Source organism: Gymnoscopelus microlampas, assembly GCF_963454915.1.
Source record: "Gymnoscopelus microlampas genome assembly, chromosome: 16".
Classification (NCBI taxonomy): domain Eukaryota; kingdom Metazoa; phylum Chordata; class Actinopteri; order Myctophiformes; family Myctophidae; genus Gymnoscopelus; species Gymnoscopelus microlampas.
Window position 1 is genome coordinate 34,492,746 of NC_139953.1, and position 17,242 is coordinate 34,509,987.

General features: G+C 42.0%; 2 protein-coding genes across 3 annotated transcripts; both read left to right on the forward strand.

Moving 5' to 3' along the window:
• Window positions 1–49: 49 nt before the first annotated feature.
• ndufaf4 (NADH:ubiquinone oxidoreductase complex assembly factor 4) lies at window positions 50–4,445 on the forward strand. Of its 2 annotated transcripts, none has more exons than XM_084082730.1 (3): window positions 50–216; window positions 722–816; window positions 3,459–4,445. In XM_084082730.1, the coding sequence occupies exons 1-3, from the start codon at window positions 72–74 to the stop codon at window positions 3,759–3,761; spliced, it is 543 nt and encodes a 180-aa protein (XP_083938856.1). In that variant the 5' UTR covers window positions 50–71; the 3' UTR covers window positions 3,762–4,445. The 2 variants fall into 2 exon arrangements, with proteins under 2 accessions (XP_083938856.1, XP_083938857.1); XM_084082731.1 differs by having other exon boundaries at window positions 50–210.
• Window positions 4,446–6,390: 1,945 nt separating this feature from the next.
• On the forward strand, window positions 6,391–12,924 carry gpr63 (G protein-coupled receptor 63). The gene is made up of 2 exons (XM_084082796.1): window positions 6,391–6,986; window positions 11,178–12,924. Exon 2 carries the CDS (start codon window positions 11,295–11,297, stop codon window positions 12,579–12,581), a length of 1,287 nt encoding a protein of 428 aa, XP_083938922.1. The 5' UTR covers window positions 6,391–6,986; window positions 11,178–11,294; the 3' UTR covers window positions 12,582–12,924.
• The last annotated feature ends 4,318 nt before the right edge of the window (window positions 12,925–17,242 follow it).

Below are 17,242 nucleotides of genomic sequence, written 5' to 3' on the forward strand. Positions count from 1 at the left end.
TCTGGGCTCTCTCGCTTGCCGTATGCATTTTGTATTGTATAACCTTTATTGTTCGTGCAGTTTTGTGTAAGATGACCAACATGGGAGCACGAATATCGCGGGTGTTTAGGAACTTTAACCTAGAGAACCGAGTCCACCGTGAAATCTCCAAGCAGAAGCCAGAACCAGCACCACGACACCCTGTTCACGTACACCCTGAGGCTCAGAGCAGTGAAGGTGAGGCTGTCAGGTCTGAGTCATATGTCTGGGGTCAGCTCGGGTTAGATCCACATTCAAGGGTAACAGGATAGGTGGGCACCAAGGAAGACTGGGCACCTCTGTGTTAAATTAAATTGTCTATGTTTTCCCCAAAATGTTAAGTAAAGTAAAGTATACATGATTAGAACATGCTTTAACATTCGACAATCAAGGTCTAATATTTCTACAATTGCTACAAAACCTGTACATCCAGTCATGTTGGGGCATAAACAAAGCTGAAGAAATACAATGAAGTCTGATAATGATGTACCGTGCATGTTCACATCATGTATACTTTACATTACTTAAGACCATTTTTCTAATATTTAATTTTGTTTTAACATTTTGGACAAAATAGTCATTTTGCATCGAGGTGCTCAGATATCCCTAGCCTAGTGCACTGCCCACCTATCTCCCATCCATGTCAGACTTGTTGTGAAACATTCAGCATTTTGTGTCAAACCTGGTGTTTTCTTTCTTGTAGCTCTGGAGGTGAGTGATGCAATCCACCAGAAGAACAACCCTCTGCTGTCGCTCCTGAGGTCTGTGTACGTGGAGTCAAAGGATCCAGAGGCAGAGGTCAGATTTGGGTGATGTGTGTGATGCTATATGGAATCATATCAGCCTATAGCAGTGGTTCTCAAACTTTTTCGTGTCAAGGACCCCCAAATTGACACTTATTAGCCCGCGGACCCCCATTTCAAAAGATATGTCTCAGGGACCCCCATAAGAGAAGACTTTTATGGCTCTTGCAGGGATTTTCAACCATTTTAATTTCAAGGACCCCCAGTTTGACATGCATTAGGCTACGGACCCCCATATAATGGCATATCTATATCTGGGACCCCAATTTATATAGTAAAATCAGTGTTAATTTAACTCTGAGAGTGTACAAATGGAACCAAATGGACCCGTTAGGGTCCATTTGGTTCCATTTGTACACTCTCTTAGTTACAGACCCATAAGGGTCCATTTGGTTCCTAACTATCCATCATTTAGCTGGGGACCACTTGGAACTCCCCCAAGGACCACTGGGGGTCCCCGGACCCCACTTTGAGAACCAACGGCCTATAGGGCTAATGTGTGAATGGTTTGTTAACTCCCGTATACTTTATGATTAAAACTGGATTACACCAAACAACCAAACAGCGTTTTTCAGTCCAACTACCCCTTAGCTGAGAGAGATGAAGCAGGGACCCCCACTAAATATTTTATAACATTGTGTTGCAGATCAAACTTTTTCATAGATTTCATAGAGAGCTTCATAGACTTGTTTGACAGCACGATCATCAGTTTATGTTGAATATTTCAGACGGTTAACCACCCTCAATACTTGGAAAACTTGTACTTGGGTCTGCTCTTTTCTCCCCCTCTACACCAAACCTTTGCCAAAAATAGCCGATCTACAAGCTCACAACGCCTTGCAGCGCGAGGCGTTGTGAGCTTGTACTGTAGATCTGTTACTTTCGGCTAATGTTCCAGTCAGAAAAAGGATGCTAGGGTTCCAAGTGGTTAATGTAAAAACAAATATCCATTCACACAAAGATATCCCCCTTTAGTAACTCTGAGGACCCCCTAGGGGTCCCTGACCCCTGACCTACAGTATGACATAAACATCTCTCAACATTAGTTTTCCTGAGGTGTCTGCCCCAGCCCAGTGAGCCCACATACTGTAAACATGTAGCTTATTAATCTGACTTAAAATGGGCCTAAAATCATTAGCTGACAAAATGACCTGATCTCCTTTATCCAGAAATGAGCACAAGATGCATGTGTGTGCACATTGGGTCATGTGTTGCTATACAATCTGTGTCTGGGACAATGCCACAGCTCAGAGTGGTGTGGGTTGCATTTAAGGGTAATCATCTGCTATTTTATTACAATCACCTTTTGTTTTGCCACCAAAATTCCAAGCAATGGGATGAATTGTACTTACATTAACTAAAACACAGGTAATTCTTTTGTTTTTTTAAGGTGCTTTTACATTTAGTATTTTCATACTTTATACTTTGATCGGTTAAAACAAAAGGTTTTTGTTAAAAGGTTAAAGCTCTATATTCTAATCATTGAGTGTTTGTTCTATAAAGGTAGCTCTCCACCAATCAGACTACTTATAGACTGGCAGTCGAATGAAGTCGGGAGATCAGTAGGTTGGAAGGTGTGAAAAAACGTTGCTCAATGCACCTGAGAGCCGACACCGACAGACGGCTAAAAATAGCCTATGGCTTGATGTCTCTTTCATCAACAAACACATGAACATGTACATGCTTAAATCATTTGAGAAATTATAAAGATAACTACTGCTCTGCAGGGTGCTTAGGGCATGGGCACAAGGATATCTGTATTTAGACTATTTTGGTGTAGGCTATATATTTTGTATTCAGGCCTAATGTTAATTAGGCACTGCGTGCCTACAGCAAGCGGCAGCGCAATGCGCACACGGTCATTTGGAGAATGAGCACTTGGGTTTGCAATGATAAAACACAACTCAAGTGAAACCTATAGAATACCACCGGTTGCTTCAGTGATTTTACAGACCTTTTTCGCCTTTAAAGAAAAGCAGCAGTAAGTTCTAATGATATTGATAAGTTAAAGATGTGGCATATACGCTTAGTTTCGTTTCAGAGAAAATCTGACAACTGACAGCTGGTGTTTGAATATGACGAGCCACACACATGCACCGTCCCACACTTTTAGTGTCTGCATTTTGAGAACACATGCAGCAGTAGCAATATTTATACCATAGATATGCACTGTATTCAGACAAAATAATCCGCAAGCACTACGGAGAGCTACCTCTCCTTGCAGCCAACCAGAAAGATCTACCTCCTCTCCGCCAGCCCGACAGTCGAAGGCCGACCAAGCAAGTTCGGTCTGCTTTCGGCGCTTCCCTACAACTTACGACCCGACACGACAGCGTGCACACCGCCCATTCAGATTTTCGGCCACAGACACTTTCCATCGCTTACCGCGGCCGGCGTCGGTGCAGTGGAGAGCAGGGGTCTCCCTGCTCTCCACTGCACCTGATTGGATAAAATTGGTATCCCGACCTGAAAATATATTTTCTGTTTACTAAAGAGCTGGAAAGATGGGGAGAACAACGTTACTGAAGAAACACTCTATAATATGGCAATGATTGCAATGAGAATATATAGCTATTTAACACTTATTTTAACAAAACAATATATCACTCTTTAATAGTCACCACTGTTTCTTCACAGCCACCAAAGGAATTAACAGAGCCGAAAGAAGAGCGCAGAGCACTGAAGTACAGCTTACCCGGGGACCCCTACGGCCTTGTTGACATTACAGACGTTCCTAAAGGCAAACTGTCCATCGTGGAGGCTCTCAAAGTCCTTGCGAGTCACAAGCGGGAGCCACAAACATGGACCCCCGAGAAGATCGCACAGGAGTATTCCCTTACCATGAAAGACACAAAAGCCCTTCTGGATTTCTTTATCCCCTTTGAAGTCAAAATCATCCCGCCAAAGACGGAGAAAGTGAAGCAGTTAAAGGCTCTTTAAGCCTGATTTGTACTCCCGTCCATATGGCGGTGTCTTGCGCCGAAAATAGCCGATCTACAAGCTCACAATGCATTGTGGATGTGACGCGTTGTGAGCTTGTAGATTGGCTATTTTGGGTGCATCACACGGTCGTATGATGGAGCATACATTGAGCAATAGGACATCTTCATCAGTCAAATAGTTATGATTTATTTATTATGTAAATAGTTTGTTGACTCTAGAGCTCATGCTTACTCTTATTGTAAGTTGCTCTGGATAAGGGTGTCTGCTAAATTCCTAAATGGTCAATTGTATTGAAACTATATTACTCCAGTTCCAGTTTGCTCTGACCTAGAAATGCTTGTCCTGAAAATGTGGTGGTCTTTTACCATGGATATCACATAGATGTGATATACATGATAAAAGGAGACCACATTGGTTGTAATTGATATTAATGTATACCTGATGGGCCCAAAGAAATGCGCAGTGAATACGCCTTTCAGGTTAAAACATACGGAAAGTCATATCAAAAGCAATGACTTTTAAGATTGTAACGATTGTCTTATGACAATTGCCTCAATTTGCTGCATATACGCACACAATAAACTTTTATTTTAGCCATTGTTTTCCACATACTTTCAGCTGGTTCACCATGTCTATGTTCTAATCTTCAGCATGAGATGATTTAAAATGAAATGCAACTCATGTTGTCTATAATGTGTAGGTCCTCATGTGGTAGAGATGATGCTATTGTTCATTGCTGCAATATCAAAACTGAGTCTCAGTAATGCCAATCCTATGTTGGCTACTTGAATTAGTCAGCCAATTAACTAACGTCTTTGTTCTGCTGCAGATTTTGCACAACAATAACTGTACCTTATGTTAATAAAGTACACAACAAAATGAACCTTAACCACCAGCATTCATATTCTGGGGAGAAAATCAGCCAGAACTAGACAATCTACAAGCTCACAACTCGTCGTTTGCACATGAGCTGGTAGATTGGCTATTTTTGGTGAAGGGATCCAAGTACAGATCCAACTCAAGCCCAGTTAGAGCAGTGGTTCTCAAGTTTGTGCCAAGGACCCCCAAATTGATATATATTTGGCCGCGGACCCCCATCTGAAAATGTTTTGTACCAGGGACCCCCAAAAGAGAAGATTTGTGTTAAAAAATGCTACATTTTTCAAAGTTCTTCAAACACTTTCAAGATTTTTCAAAAATGTTACAAAGATAGCAGATGTACAAGCTCACAGTGCAGCATGAGCTGTGAGCTTGTACATCTGCTATTTTATAAAATATGGATAAATGCGTTAAAATGTATTAACAGATTTGGCTGGGAACCCCCTCAAGGACCCCTGGGGGCAGACACCACTTTGAGAACCACTGAGTTAGTTAGAGGGTTTAAGTGGTTATAACCACTGGATACTTCATTGTACAACAAATAGTGAAAATAGCAGATCTACAAGGTCTGGTGTGTTGTGAGCTTGTAGATCTGCTAAATGTAAAAGATTTAGACATTTTTGGATAATGTTGGCCTATAGACAGGTTTCCTGTTAGTAAACATTGAGAGGAATATGACCACGCAGCTGCGGGGGGAAGCTAGGGTGCGTTTGGAAATTACGCACCGAGCACACTCGCCTATTAGTTTGTATTGGCCAGTGCGCTCACTGCCGCTCAGGGCTGTATTTTCGAACGCGCCTTCCACCCCCAGGCATGCGCAGATTGCGCATTCTGCTCTGTGATGACGTCGCTCGGAAACCCGTCTATATGACATGGCCAAAATAGGGACTCTAGTCACAACACAAATCTCCCCTGGGGGTCCCTGGCACAAAACATTTTCAGATGGGGGTCTTGGGCCAAATACATATCATTTTGGGGGTCCTTGGCACGGAAAAGTTTGAGGACTACTGATTTAGAAGGCATTTGAAGAATCGGCCTCATGGTCTTAATGAGCTTCTGATAAAACCTAGATTAATTGTTTCAGTAAAACATTAGATTTGTGTCCCTCCCGCACGTGTGCAAAAAAAAATCCTTTCTTTCTACCAAAAGAAAAGCCACTCCCCCTCTTACGCATTTGGGCATTCCTATTGGAGGACGTAAAGGGGGTGTATCCGAGGGGCCGTTCCTGTCCACACTACTGGCTGGTGGAGGTGTCAGTCTCCATGGACAAGACCAAAGAGACATGGTAGTCAGTGTTGCCATGTCCGCTTATTATAAGCGACTTTGGCTTGTTTTCCTGTAAAGTCGCTTGTAAATATTGGTGGGTGCGTTTTTTTGGGCTTGTTTCTAAAGTTTAGTTGCATTTTGTTTCCTAATGTTTAAACCAGTGGTTCTCAGATTTTCATGTCAAGAGCTCCCACATGAATATGTATTTGTCCACGGACCCATATCTGAAAATATGTTGTGCCAGTGAAATGCTTTTAGGAAAAAAAAATATATATATATATATATTTTTTAAATAGCAGTGAGCTTATAGATCTGCTATTTTCAAATAGCCTGTGCATATAACATGTGGTATAAAGTGCTCATGTGGCCTAGGTCGCTTCTTTTGGGCTTGTTTTCATAGACCCGGTTGCTTATTTATCTCGCAACACCTGGCAACACTGATTGTAGTTTGTAAGTGTAGTGTATTAATAATAAGGCTGATATATGTTGCATCGAACATCTCACTGGAGGGGATGGACTGCTCTCATCTAGTGACTAACTAACGACGGAAGGGAACGGTGAATTAATGTGTTAATAAACCGAGCAGATGATGTGATTTATTTGGGGTAAAATAAAACGCACGCGGAGGGTAAAACAATCATTTTTTCCTCTGGCTCCAGTTGGAAACAAAAGCGAGAGTGAAGATAAATGTGCGGATCTCTCTTCACGGTTTTCAGTTGTTGTGTGGGAGGAGGGAACATCGCCCATTATTGTCGCACTGTCGTGTCTATATTTATCTTTAAATTGTGATCGAAGAACAGGTAACTTATTCTAATAATATCAAGTGAGATCAAAGATCCGACCACCACATGATCACAAAGAGGGAGACGAGATGAACCGTTTGAAGGACTGAGACAGACAGACAGACAGACAGACTGTAGCCGATTGATCTGGATACATAGTATCCATAGGATTCATCTGGATATATATTAGTATGTGATTCATCTGGATGCATAGGTTCTGATTCAACTGGATACTTAGTATCGGATTCATCTGGATACATAGCAGCTGCATGCTTCGTGTGGTGGGAGAATGAAGGTAATAATGGAGTCATTTGAAGTCAATATAACTTGCGATCGATACATTGTATTGAAGTGTGTAAATGAATGCAGTGTTGTCCATCAACAACGACGTTGTGTCAATAGAGATGTGAAGTCTCTCTGGGCTTCATAAGGGCCAGTGGGTATTCTATCCTTTCAACCATTTGATTTGGTAGGAAAATAGCCTTGGATCAAGACTATCATAGATGTATTTTTTATTGATTTTGTTTTTTTTATAGCAGATCATAGCTTGTATATTTGCTAGATCTAAAAATATCAAAATCGATAAAAAATACATCTATGATACTAGTCTTGATCCAAAGCTAGTAGAAAAACACTATGAAAAAAACATCAACGTTTGGCAAAGGTGTTTACAATGATCAATATAACTTTGAAATCTCACGCATATCAATCACGACTGTCTGCTAATATATGCATTTTCCAACGTCTTTATTTTTTTATTGACAGCTCAGATATTTTACAATATTTGCATAGGCATATTTACATATTTTGATATTATTATATATTTTATTATTGCAAATGTAAAGGTGCTGACTTGATCATTCATACGGATGTCCGTGATGTTGTCTCGTCTGCAGCTGCCAGCACAAAACAAATGGGGTGATAAAAATGACATTCCGCTGTGAAACAACTGTTGAATGGATGGGTGTTTTTGTGACATGCAGGCTGTGATCACAGCCACAATTTAACAGCAGCAGATCGCCAATCCCTCTCAGTGTTCAATTCTGCACTGGCTGTCAAAAAAAAACCACTAGATTATTTATAACAGTTGATGCACATCTTAATATCATTTTACCACCCAGTCTTTTTACTAAAGACATCCTTATGAACAAGTTAGTCAATACCTTAACATTTGCTAGATTTGGTCCATCCATAACACTATCGATTTAAATCAAGTATTACGTTTTGATTAAGTATAGACGACCTACAGACTAGTACTAGTAATGCGTGTTTCTGTTGCATGATACGTGCTGATGTATATTATTATTACCCTGTTCTGATCAACATCAATACCAGTGCTCTAGAACAGTGGTTCTCAACCAGTGGTCCAGGGACCACCAGTGGTCCTTGAAGGGGTTCCAGGTGGTCCCCAGCTAAATAGTAGATAGTTAGGAACCAAATGGACCCTTATGGCTCTGTAACTCTGAGAGTGTACAAATAGAACCAAATGGACCCTAAGGGTCCATTTGGTTCCATTTGTACACTCTGAGTTAAATTAACATTGATTTTACAATACAAATTGGGGTCCCAGAGATAGAAATTTTATTAAATGGGTGTCGGTAGCCTTAATGCATGTCAAACTCGGGGTCCTTGAAATTAAAATGGTTGAGAATCACTGCTAGAGCCGTGAAAATATTGTCTTATGAGGGGGTCCCTGGCATATCTTTTCAAATGGGGGTCCGCGGGCTAATAAGTGTCAATTTGGGGGTCCTTGACTTGAAAAGGGTTGAAAACCACTGCTCTAGAAGAGTGGTGGAGAGAAGCTGTCTTCTACCCAGGCCTGGAATGTCATAATTTTAGAGTAGACCAAGGACCCCTTAGCTGAGAGAGAGAGATGAAGCAGGGACCCCCACTACATATTGTATAAACTTGTGTTGCAGATTAAATGTATTCATTCATAGATGTCATAGATGGCTTCATAGACATAGGCTACTACATTATCTTTTCTATTAATATGTTGGATTCACGTTAATATGTATTTTCAGCCAGTTCACTTTTTAAACCTCTCTATATTTAGTCAACTTGATGGTTGGCTCTGTACTTTTTTTGCGAGGCGTTGTCAGCTTGTAGATCTGCTATTTTTGGCTTATGTTCCCCATCATTCCCCATATTTGACGGACCCCTGTTTGAGGGCACAAGGGCCAAAATGCCAGTGCAGCAATTAGGCCATAAACTAAAACAATGTTTTTAAGTCTGCAGAATTAATTAATTTCACCTAAGGGTGATTAATATATTATTTTATACAGCACACACATAACTCAGAAACACGTATGTTTTGGGGTTCCTTGGACCATATGGATGAACGTTGGCCTCTTTTTAGTGATGCCAGCTATGTCTTCAATGGTGGGCACAGCTTTGCAGCATTGGCACAACAGGATGAGTTCAAGTCTCCTGGTACTAGATTTGTGTCAAACTACCACCATAAATGGTTTCTTTACATGTTTGTGTTGTCAAGGTTTGAAGCTACTTGAAATAGCCATGAAGACATCATGTACAATTTTGGCATGTTATTAATGCCATTAAGACCTCATTTTTAAATTTGAGCTAAAAAGCATTATTTTACACTTTGGGCTATTCAAAAATAGCAGATATACAAGCTCATAGCGCGGCACCGAGCGGTGCCGCGCTACGAGCTTGTAGATCTGCTATTTTTGAAAAATCGTGAAAATGTGTGCAAATCTTTGAATATATATTTTTCTAAAGCTGGGTTAAACATTTTTAACTCAAATCTTTGCTTCTGGGGGTCTCTGGAACAAAATATTTTGATGGGGGTCTGCGGCCAAATACATATCATTTTGGGGGGCCTTGACATGAAAAAGATTGAGCACCACTGATATAGAAACATACGTTTTTCAGAATACTGTTGAGATTTAGGAGATGTAGAATTGGCAGGTCTCAATGGATTAATGCCATATACCACTAGATGTTCTCAACAACATGCTATTATTGACTTAAAAGACGAAACCTTTTCAGTGATAACAATTTATCTGAATTCAAGGCTATGTGGCTGAAAATGTTTCATAGATTTAATTGGTTTCTCTGCAATTTTCCATTTGAGATTGTGCTGTCTATATAGCCTACTTGAGTGATCCCCGGTCTTCGAGAACCCTGGGTATCCAAGCATCCATTTCGCTGCAGGTGTACTTGATTGCTCAGAGGTTGAAGGAGCTATTTTAATATTTTAGGTCACTGCCTGCAAAGAGCAGCAAGCATTGCTGATGTGGAACAGTGTTCAATACTAATAGTACATTTTGTCTGCTCTGCTGCACCCCATGACAAAATATCCTCTCTAGAAAATATCAAATAGGCCATATGTAGGATGCTTAGTTGGAGAAGCAGGATGTAGAACGGGAATGGCTCTGTTTTCATATTTGTTCTCATTAACAAGGTCCTGCTTAACAAAGCTGTGGGTAATTGCGACACACTCAAGCCTTTGATCACTTGGCACGGTACTTTGCCTTATTGTAATTGTATTAGTTTCATGTCCACATTGTGTAACTAATAATAGAAATGAAAGTGACAGATTTAGGGGGAAAGTGGATGCACATTTCGTGGAAAATGTATCATGTATAAAGGATGAGATGGAGCTCTTTCAAAACCTTTGTGTTGTGCAGAAAAGCAATGGTAAACATATTTTATTATTTGACATGCTGCTGAGCCATTGTAAATTATACCAGCTGTCCTGAAATAACAGCGCCCAATGTTTATACAAGCGATAAGGGTTTTCTTTTTATTGCTGTATTGAGTTGTTCCTGGTTGAGCACTGCATGTTGGTCGACATGACTGGCTTGCAGGAAGTAAAGCAGCAGCATACTGCTCAGACATATTTATGGATTCATCGTTTTAGGCTTGTGCTTTTTCATAACAGCCTAGTTATTATTCACTACCCTTTGAAATAAACAGTACAATGAATGATCATATTCTGGTTGGGGGAAGGGGGACTACTAGCTCCTTTATTATTGTTAATCTAAACCACACTAACTCATCTGAAACACTTTTACCGTCTAAATGATGTTCTTTATCACATTGAACCACCATTATGCATGGAGAATTAAATCTATGCTTCACTCGTTCTGTCTGAACAGGCTGTGAGGTAAAAACCTAATGTGACATTCAACTTTATGATGGTAGTTCCCTTCTCATTTTAGAGAGAGACTAAGTTAATTTAGAGTTAATTTGGGGAGTTGTAGGCATGGCCATAGGCCCTTTTCATATATCTAACTCTGAGTTGATTATGTGCTCGCTGTCTCATTCATTACAACACTAATGTGATTTTGATGGGAAGAATATTATATTACCTCCTTTGGTCTCCTTTCTAAAATGCCATTGATATATTGATTCTCATCATCATGAATGAGTTGAGTGTTATCCACTTTATTGGGGTGACAAAAGGAATTAGAATTTACCCTTACCATGCTCTTACCCTTATCTGTGCTTGTGTCTCCAGGCTTTCAGATCTGTGAAGATGCGGGTGTGTGTGACCAGAACGTCCCAGACACTGGAGGTGCTGTGTCAGGGCTGAGAACGCCCAGTCGACAATGTCCAATCTCCAGGCTGGGGAAGAATGGTCCACTCCACTGACCTCCCCCTACCCAAGGCAGGAGGGGAGATCAATGCCAGCCTCTGCTGCCTCGTCACGGGGCTGCTGAACCTTTCCGAGCACCCGCATCTCCCGGAGGGCGTAACGGCTGCGGGGGCCATGGAGGACATTTCCTTGGTAAATATCTCCATGGCAAATTCCTCCCATGGCTACCGGGCGCCGCTAGAGCTGGTCCCAACTGTGGCGGAAGCTACCCCGGGCAGCCTGCAGCACGGCGTCAGCCTGCCGCTCCGGGTGTTCCTCTGTGCCGTCATGGTCGTCATCCTGTTGGTGGCCCTCCTGGGGAACGTGGTGGTGTGCCTGATGGTGTACCAGAGGTCGGCCATGCGCTCGGCCATCAACATCCTGCTCGCCAGCCTGGCGTTCGCCGACATGATGCTGGCCGTGCTCAACATGCCCTTCGCCCTGGTCACCGTGGTGACCACCCGCTGGATCTTCGGGGACGTTTTCTGCCGCGTGTCGGCGATGCTCTTCTGGCTCTTCGTGATGGAGGGCGTGGCCATCCTGCTCATCATCAGCATCGATCGTTTCCTCATCATCGTGCAGAAGCAGGACAAGCTGAGCCCGCACAGAGCCAAGGTGCTCATCGTGATAACCTGGGGACTCTCGTTCGTCTTCTCCTTCCCGCTGTCCATCGGTTACCCCTCCCTTCACATCCCGTCCAGAGCCCCGCAGTGCGTGTTCGGCTTCAGCGAGGAGCGGGGCTACCACGCCTACGTGTTGATCCTGATGCTGGTCTTCTTCTTCACGCCCTTCATGGTCATGCTGTACACCTTCATGGGGATACTGAACACCATTCGCCACAACGCCATCCGCATCCACAGCCACTCGGACAGCATCTGCCTGAGCCAGGCCAGCAAGCTGGGCCTGATGAGCCTGCAGAAGCCCTTCCAGATGAACATAGACATGAGCTTCAAGACGCGTGCCTTCACCACCATCCTCATCCTCTTCTCCGTGTTCACGGTGTGCTGGGCGCCCTTCGCCGCGTACAGCCTGGTGAGCACGTTCAGCCGCGACTTCTACCGCAGGGACACCTTTTTCCAAATCAGCACCTGGCTCCTCTGGCTGTGCTACCTCAAGTCGGCCCTCAACCCCCTCATCTACTACTGGCGGATCAAGAAGTTCCGTGACGCCTGCCTCGACCTGATGCCCAAATACTTCAAGTTCCTTCCTCAGCTGCCGGGTAACACGAAGCGGCGCATCCAGCCGAGTGCCATGTACGTGTGTGGCGAGCACCGCTCTGTGGTTTAGCACTGGACCGCCGTGAATCACTGACATGAAGCCCTCTTTAACTGCCATTTGCTTTTGACCTTTCATACGGTCTTCTCCTGCCGGTAAAATCATGAGTCACTGGCAGCGAAAGGTATGTTTTTAGCCATGTAGAATCTGTGTTTTACAAGGTGTGTAAATTAACTGCTTCAGTGAAATTTGAATGTCTCAGAAAATGGCCACCAAAACACATTTGAACATGTGTTTCTTATTTAAATGTTTTTTTTTAATGTGCCTATTGATTAGTCTACTTGCCAGTCAGAATGCTGCTATATCTGGTGAATATGTGCAATTTCAGTGTACTGTATTTCTGTTGAATGTAATAAAAGGATTAGATATTTCTTACATTGTTAATGCTGTCTAAAGTGTTTTATTCTGTGTGTGTCTGTGTGTCATGTCAGGTTTCTTGGAGATGCACTTAACCACATGAACCCTGGCTTCCTTCCATTCATCCTTGGAATGTCATAATGGGTGAATATTCGACGAAAACAACAGATCTACAAGCTCACATGCATTGCGAGCTTGTAGAATGGCTATTGTCTGGGAAAAGATTTGGTGTATAGGGAAAAAATCATGGTGGCCAAGTACGAACCACGGTCAATGAGGGTTAATTTAAGTGGTTAAGTGCATTGCGTGTTGAGGTTAGGTAAGTGGATGGGCTGGGGATGAAACAACTCTGTACAATGAATACCACTCCAATCCTGAGCCATGGTCACTATTTGCAATCTAGATGACATAACAGTGGCAAATGTTTTTCTTTTGACAGTAAGTCATTTCTGTTTCTGTATGCCATCTTTATGCTTCTTACCGTTTCCATGCAAAACATTTATAAAGAATATATCATAATATAAATGATAACATTTTATAAAATCATTCTGGATGGAATTTTGTGGCTGCATTTAAAATACATTACATGTTTTATTTTAGTTAAGCGTATGCCAATATTACACACACTTCTACTTTGATTATGATTGTGTCTTGCAATCGGAGAACATTCTCTTTCATTTGTAACATTCTTAATCTTTTGTTTATTGTTACAATTGATTGTAGTCACTATTATGCACTAGAATCTAGTGCATTACCACACTCATTTCTACATTAAGAGGTGTCATGTTTGTGATGCTTTTATGAAAGCCTAGCATTAATTATCCTCATCTATATGCGTCACCAGGGTGTAGTCTTTCCATTCTGGGACTCAACTTCCTGTCATCTCGGCTGAGTGGTTCCACGTGCTACTCTGTGCATCTGTGTGTTTAGTCCATAAGATTGTTTGCCTTAAGTCTGCCTAGGTCTCGGATAAGGTTTAGTAATCCACCACTTCTCTGATTGCATCGAACAACCTTGCCATCGTCGCTGTCGGGTGGAAACCCTACCTTGTCCAAAACTGTTAATTTACATGAAATGTAAAAAAGAAAAACATATTCCAATGTTATGAGATGTAGTTACTTTTCTTTGGTTAACCACTTTCAATATAGCGTCACTATTTTGTCCATGTCATAGGCAAAGATTTTCAGAAATAGTGAAAATAGCATTTTAAGCATTTAAATTATAAGATGGGGCTTGTTAGGTGGTTAGATATCTGTAAAAAACACAGAGACATCAAGTGTGAAAATAGCCTTAACAAAAAGAAATGTCAAACAATTCCATTAGCAGTCGACTAATTACAATTCTGCTCATACTCTCTCTCCTACATGGAATGTAGTTCATAAGGATTTTGCTTAGGTATATTGTTGATTTAAAGATCTTAATTGAAATTCACTATTTCAAAGGCACACCTTTTTAATGGCCTTAAAAGCTCATCAAAGAGAAGTGAATCTCTGAGGAACACACAGTACATGAAAGCAAAGCAGACAAGGTCGCAGACGGATCCCAACATTTTAAACCTGAATTTGTGCCTAGCTAGGAAATGTCACCAGGTTGATTTAAGACTGGAGAGTTTGCCTTCCGTCAGCCAGTTCTATGCAGATCAGTGGTGAAGAAGCACTCAGATTTCGAAATACTTTGTTATCTACATGGAAATACATGGAAATGGCCTACTCAAGTAAAGTAAATGTACCTTGAATTTGTACAGAAGTATAGTACTTGTTTAAACATATTTAATGACTTTCCACCACTGATGCAGATGGCCTAAAGCTGGTTCAATTCATTATTGTGCTTTAGGACAGTGGGTCCCAACCTTCTCTGCATCAGGTGACAGGTCCCACTTTGAAAATCTCGAAAGCCCTCTTATTGGCTGCCGTGTTAAGTGGTCAGATGGGTGGGCCACGTGCATTTTCAGAGCATGTTGTGATCAATCAATCGATTGTTTTCTGGCTCGACTCAATGGAACTAATGCAGTATACTTTTAAAGTCCCTTTTTTTAGCAGTACCATAATAAAAACTATTTTCAGGGTTTTAACCCATTAAAATCGGTAAGGCATCTGTGTCATTTTAGATTATTGCGTTGGCTATTCAAAAATAGCAGATGTACAAGTTTACAGCGCGCCACTTCGTGCCACGCTGCAAGCTTGTACATCTGCAATTTTTGAAGATTTTTGTAAACATCTTTAAAGTGTGGGAACGGCTTCAGGTCTTAATGGGGTAAAGAAAAAATGCCATGCCTCCCCCCTCCCCACATAATTTCTTTTAAATATGACTGTTACATTAGGCCTACCATTAAAATCTTTGTGTTTTGCCAATTATTTGGGGGGCCCACTTGCAGCGTCCTCACGGCCCACCACATGCAGGTTGAGAAGCACCAGTGCTGATGGGATGTGATTGTGTTCAGCTCATTGAACATGGAGGATGCATGGCGTTCTTAATCAGCTTCCTCCCCGGGACTCATTATTCAGCCAGCAGTGACTAATGAGAGCGCATGGAGCTTTGAAGCTCACTTTAATCACACTGCTGAACACTATTACTAAGCAACAGGAACTTGCCGATGTCTCAGGAGTGACTGTGTGTGTGTGTGTGGGGGGGGGTGCAATCCAATGTACAGCTTGCAGGGATGTTTTGGACTCTTAACCACATGAACTCTCACGTCCCTACATTCTGGACATTAGGTGAAAAGAGCAGATCAAGCTTAGATCTGCTATTTTCACAAGATCTGCTATTCTCCAGTGAGCTTGTAGATCGATTGGCTATGTTTGGCAAAGAGAGTTACATGGAAAAAAGGGCGGGACTAAGTACAGACCCCTGGGTTCCAAATACTGTATAGCCAGGGTTGGATTTGCCATCGCTGTTTATTATGTTCTATCCCAGTCTGAGAACTGAGTTCTGAGGCAGTATAAAACACTTTAGTCCGTTTTGAAACTGAGAAAAAGTTCTTGTTCGGTTGAAATATGTGGTGTTATAGCTTAACATCTTAAAGGTAGGGTAAGTGATATGTTTTTTGTTAGAATAAGTGTTAATTAACTCTATATTCTGATAGTACTTGCTATAGAGTGTTTGTTCAGTAACAGGAGTCTCCCTCTCTCCAGCTTTTTAGAAAACAAAAATGGCATTTTCAGGTCGGGATACCAATTTGATCCAATCAGGAGAGAGGACTCACACAGGATAATGGATAAACAAGTGAAATTGGAAGTGATGACACAAAGCAATTGGAACGAGCGACCCCCCCCCCCCCCCCCCTCCCCTGTCCATTGGTGGCGCCATCTTGTTTCAGCTATTACTTTCAAGGGTGTGACATCACGTTCTATTATAAAATTATAAGTGGGTACTCTCTCCTGATTGGCTGAAATTTGTCCACCCACCTGTTTATTAAAGAGCTGGAGAGACGGGGAGACAGACCCCTGTTACTGAACAAACACTTTAAAGCAAATGATAACTATCAGAAAGAATATAGATTTGTAACCTTTTAACAAAGAACTTTTTGTTTTAACCAAAACCTTTGACCTTTAACCAATTAACCCCCAAACCAACCCCCCCCCCCCCCCGCCCAGCAAATCCAACACATGCATGCTGGGAACGGTAATTGCTCATGTAACAAACACAGACTTCTTTTAGATCCAAACCCAGTGAGCTCAGTGCAATACAGGGGGGGGGGGGGGCGTAGAAGAATGTGGCCTCAAGTGGAACGATGCTTGTTCCCATGGCAATGTGTGCAGCCTGGATCGTGTGCACATGTGTATGACGATGTCGTCGTTACACATACTTTATGTAGTCCTTTAACTCGGCCGCCTCTTCTAGGGTCCAGACACTGTCCGCCTCCACATGACACGTGCCGTGGTACTGTATAGCCACATAAGGCTCAGGCCTGTTAGCAAGAGTGCTGTAGCCTATATCGTTGCTGTCGGGCAGAAACCTCTCATCTCCATATTCTAACTTTTGTATTAAAAAAAAAACGCAAATTAATGCCCTACGTGATCATACCACAGCGTCACACAAAAGCATCAAAAGTAGCAGATCCACAAGCTCGAAACGCGGCGCGAAGCGGCGCGTTTCGAGCTTGTAGATCTGCTACTTTTGATGTTTTTGAATTTGAATACTGGAAAGTAACAGTTTTGGACATATGAGGTTTCCACCTGACAGAGATGATATGATAATGTTTTCATACATTGTGGACAGGTGTTTTGTATGGGGCATGCATGGGCACTTGACGTCCGTGGGTGTGTAACTGTGTGTATATATAGATATATATTCTTTTCCTTTTTTCCTAATGCCTG

Bases quoted from the DNA above. Each gene is read 5' to 3' on its own strand.
- gpr63 (XM_084082796.1), top strand. From the start codon at position 11,295: ATGGTCCACTCCACTGACCTCCCCCTACCCAAGGCAGGAGGGGAGATC.
- ndufaf4 (XM_084082730.1), top strand. From the start codon at position 72: ATGACCAACATGGGAGCACGAATATCGCGGGTGTTTAGGAACTTTAAC. The intron at 217-721 runs GTGAGGCTGTCA...TCTTTCTTGTAG, and splicing joins TGAGGCTCAGAGCAGTGAAG to CTCTGGAGGTGAGTGATGCA. The intron at 817-3,458 runs GTCAGATTTGGG...GTTTCTTCACAG, and splicing joins CAAAGGATCCAGAGGCAGAG to CCACCAAAGGAATTAACAGA.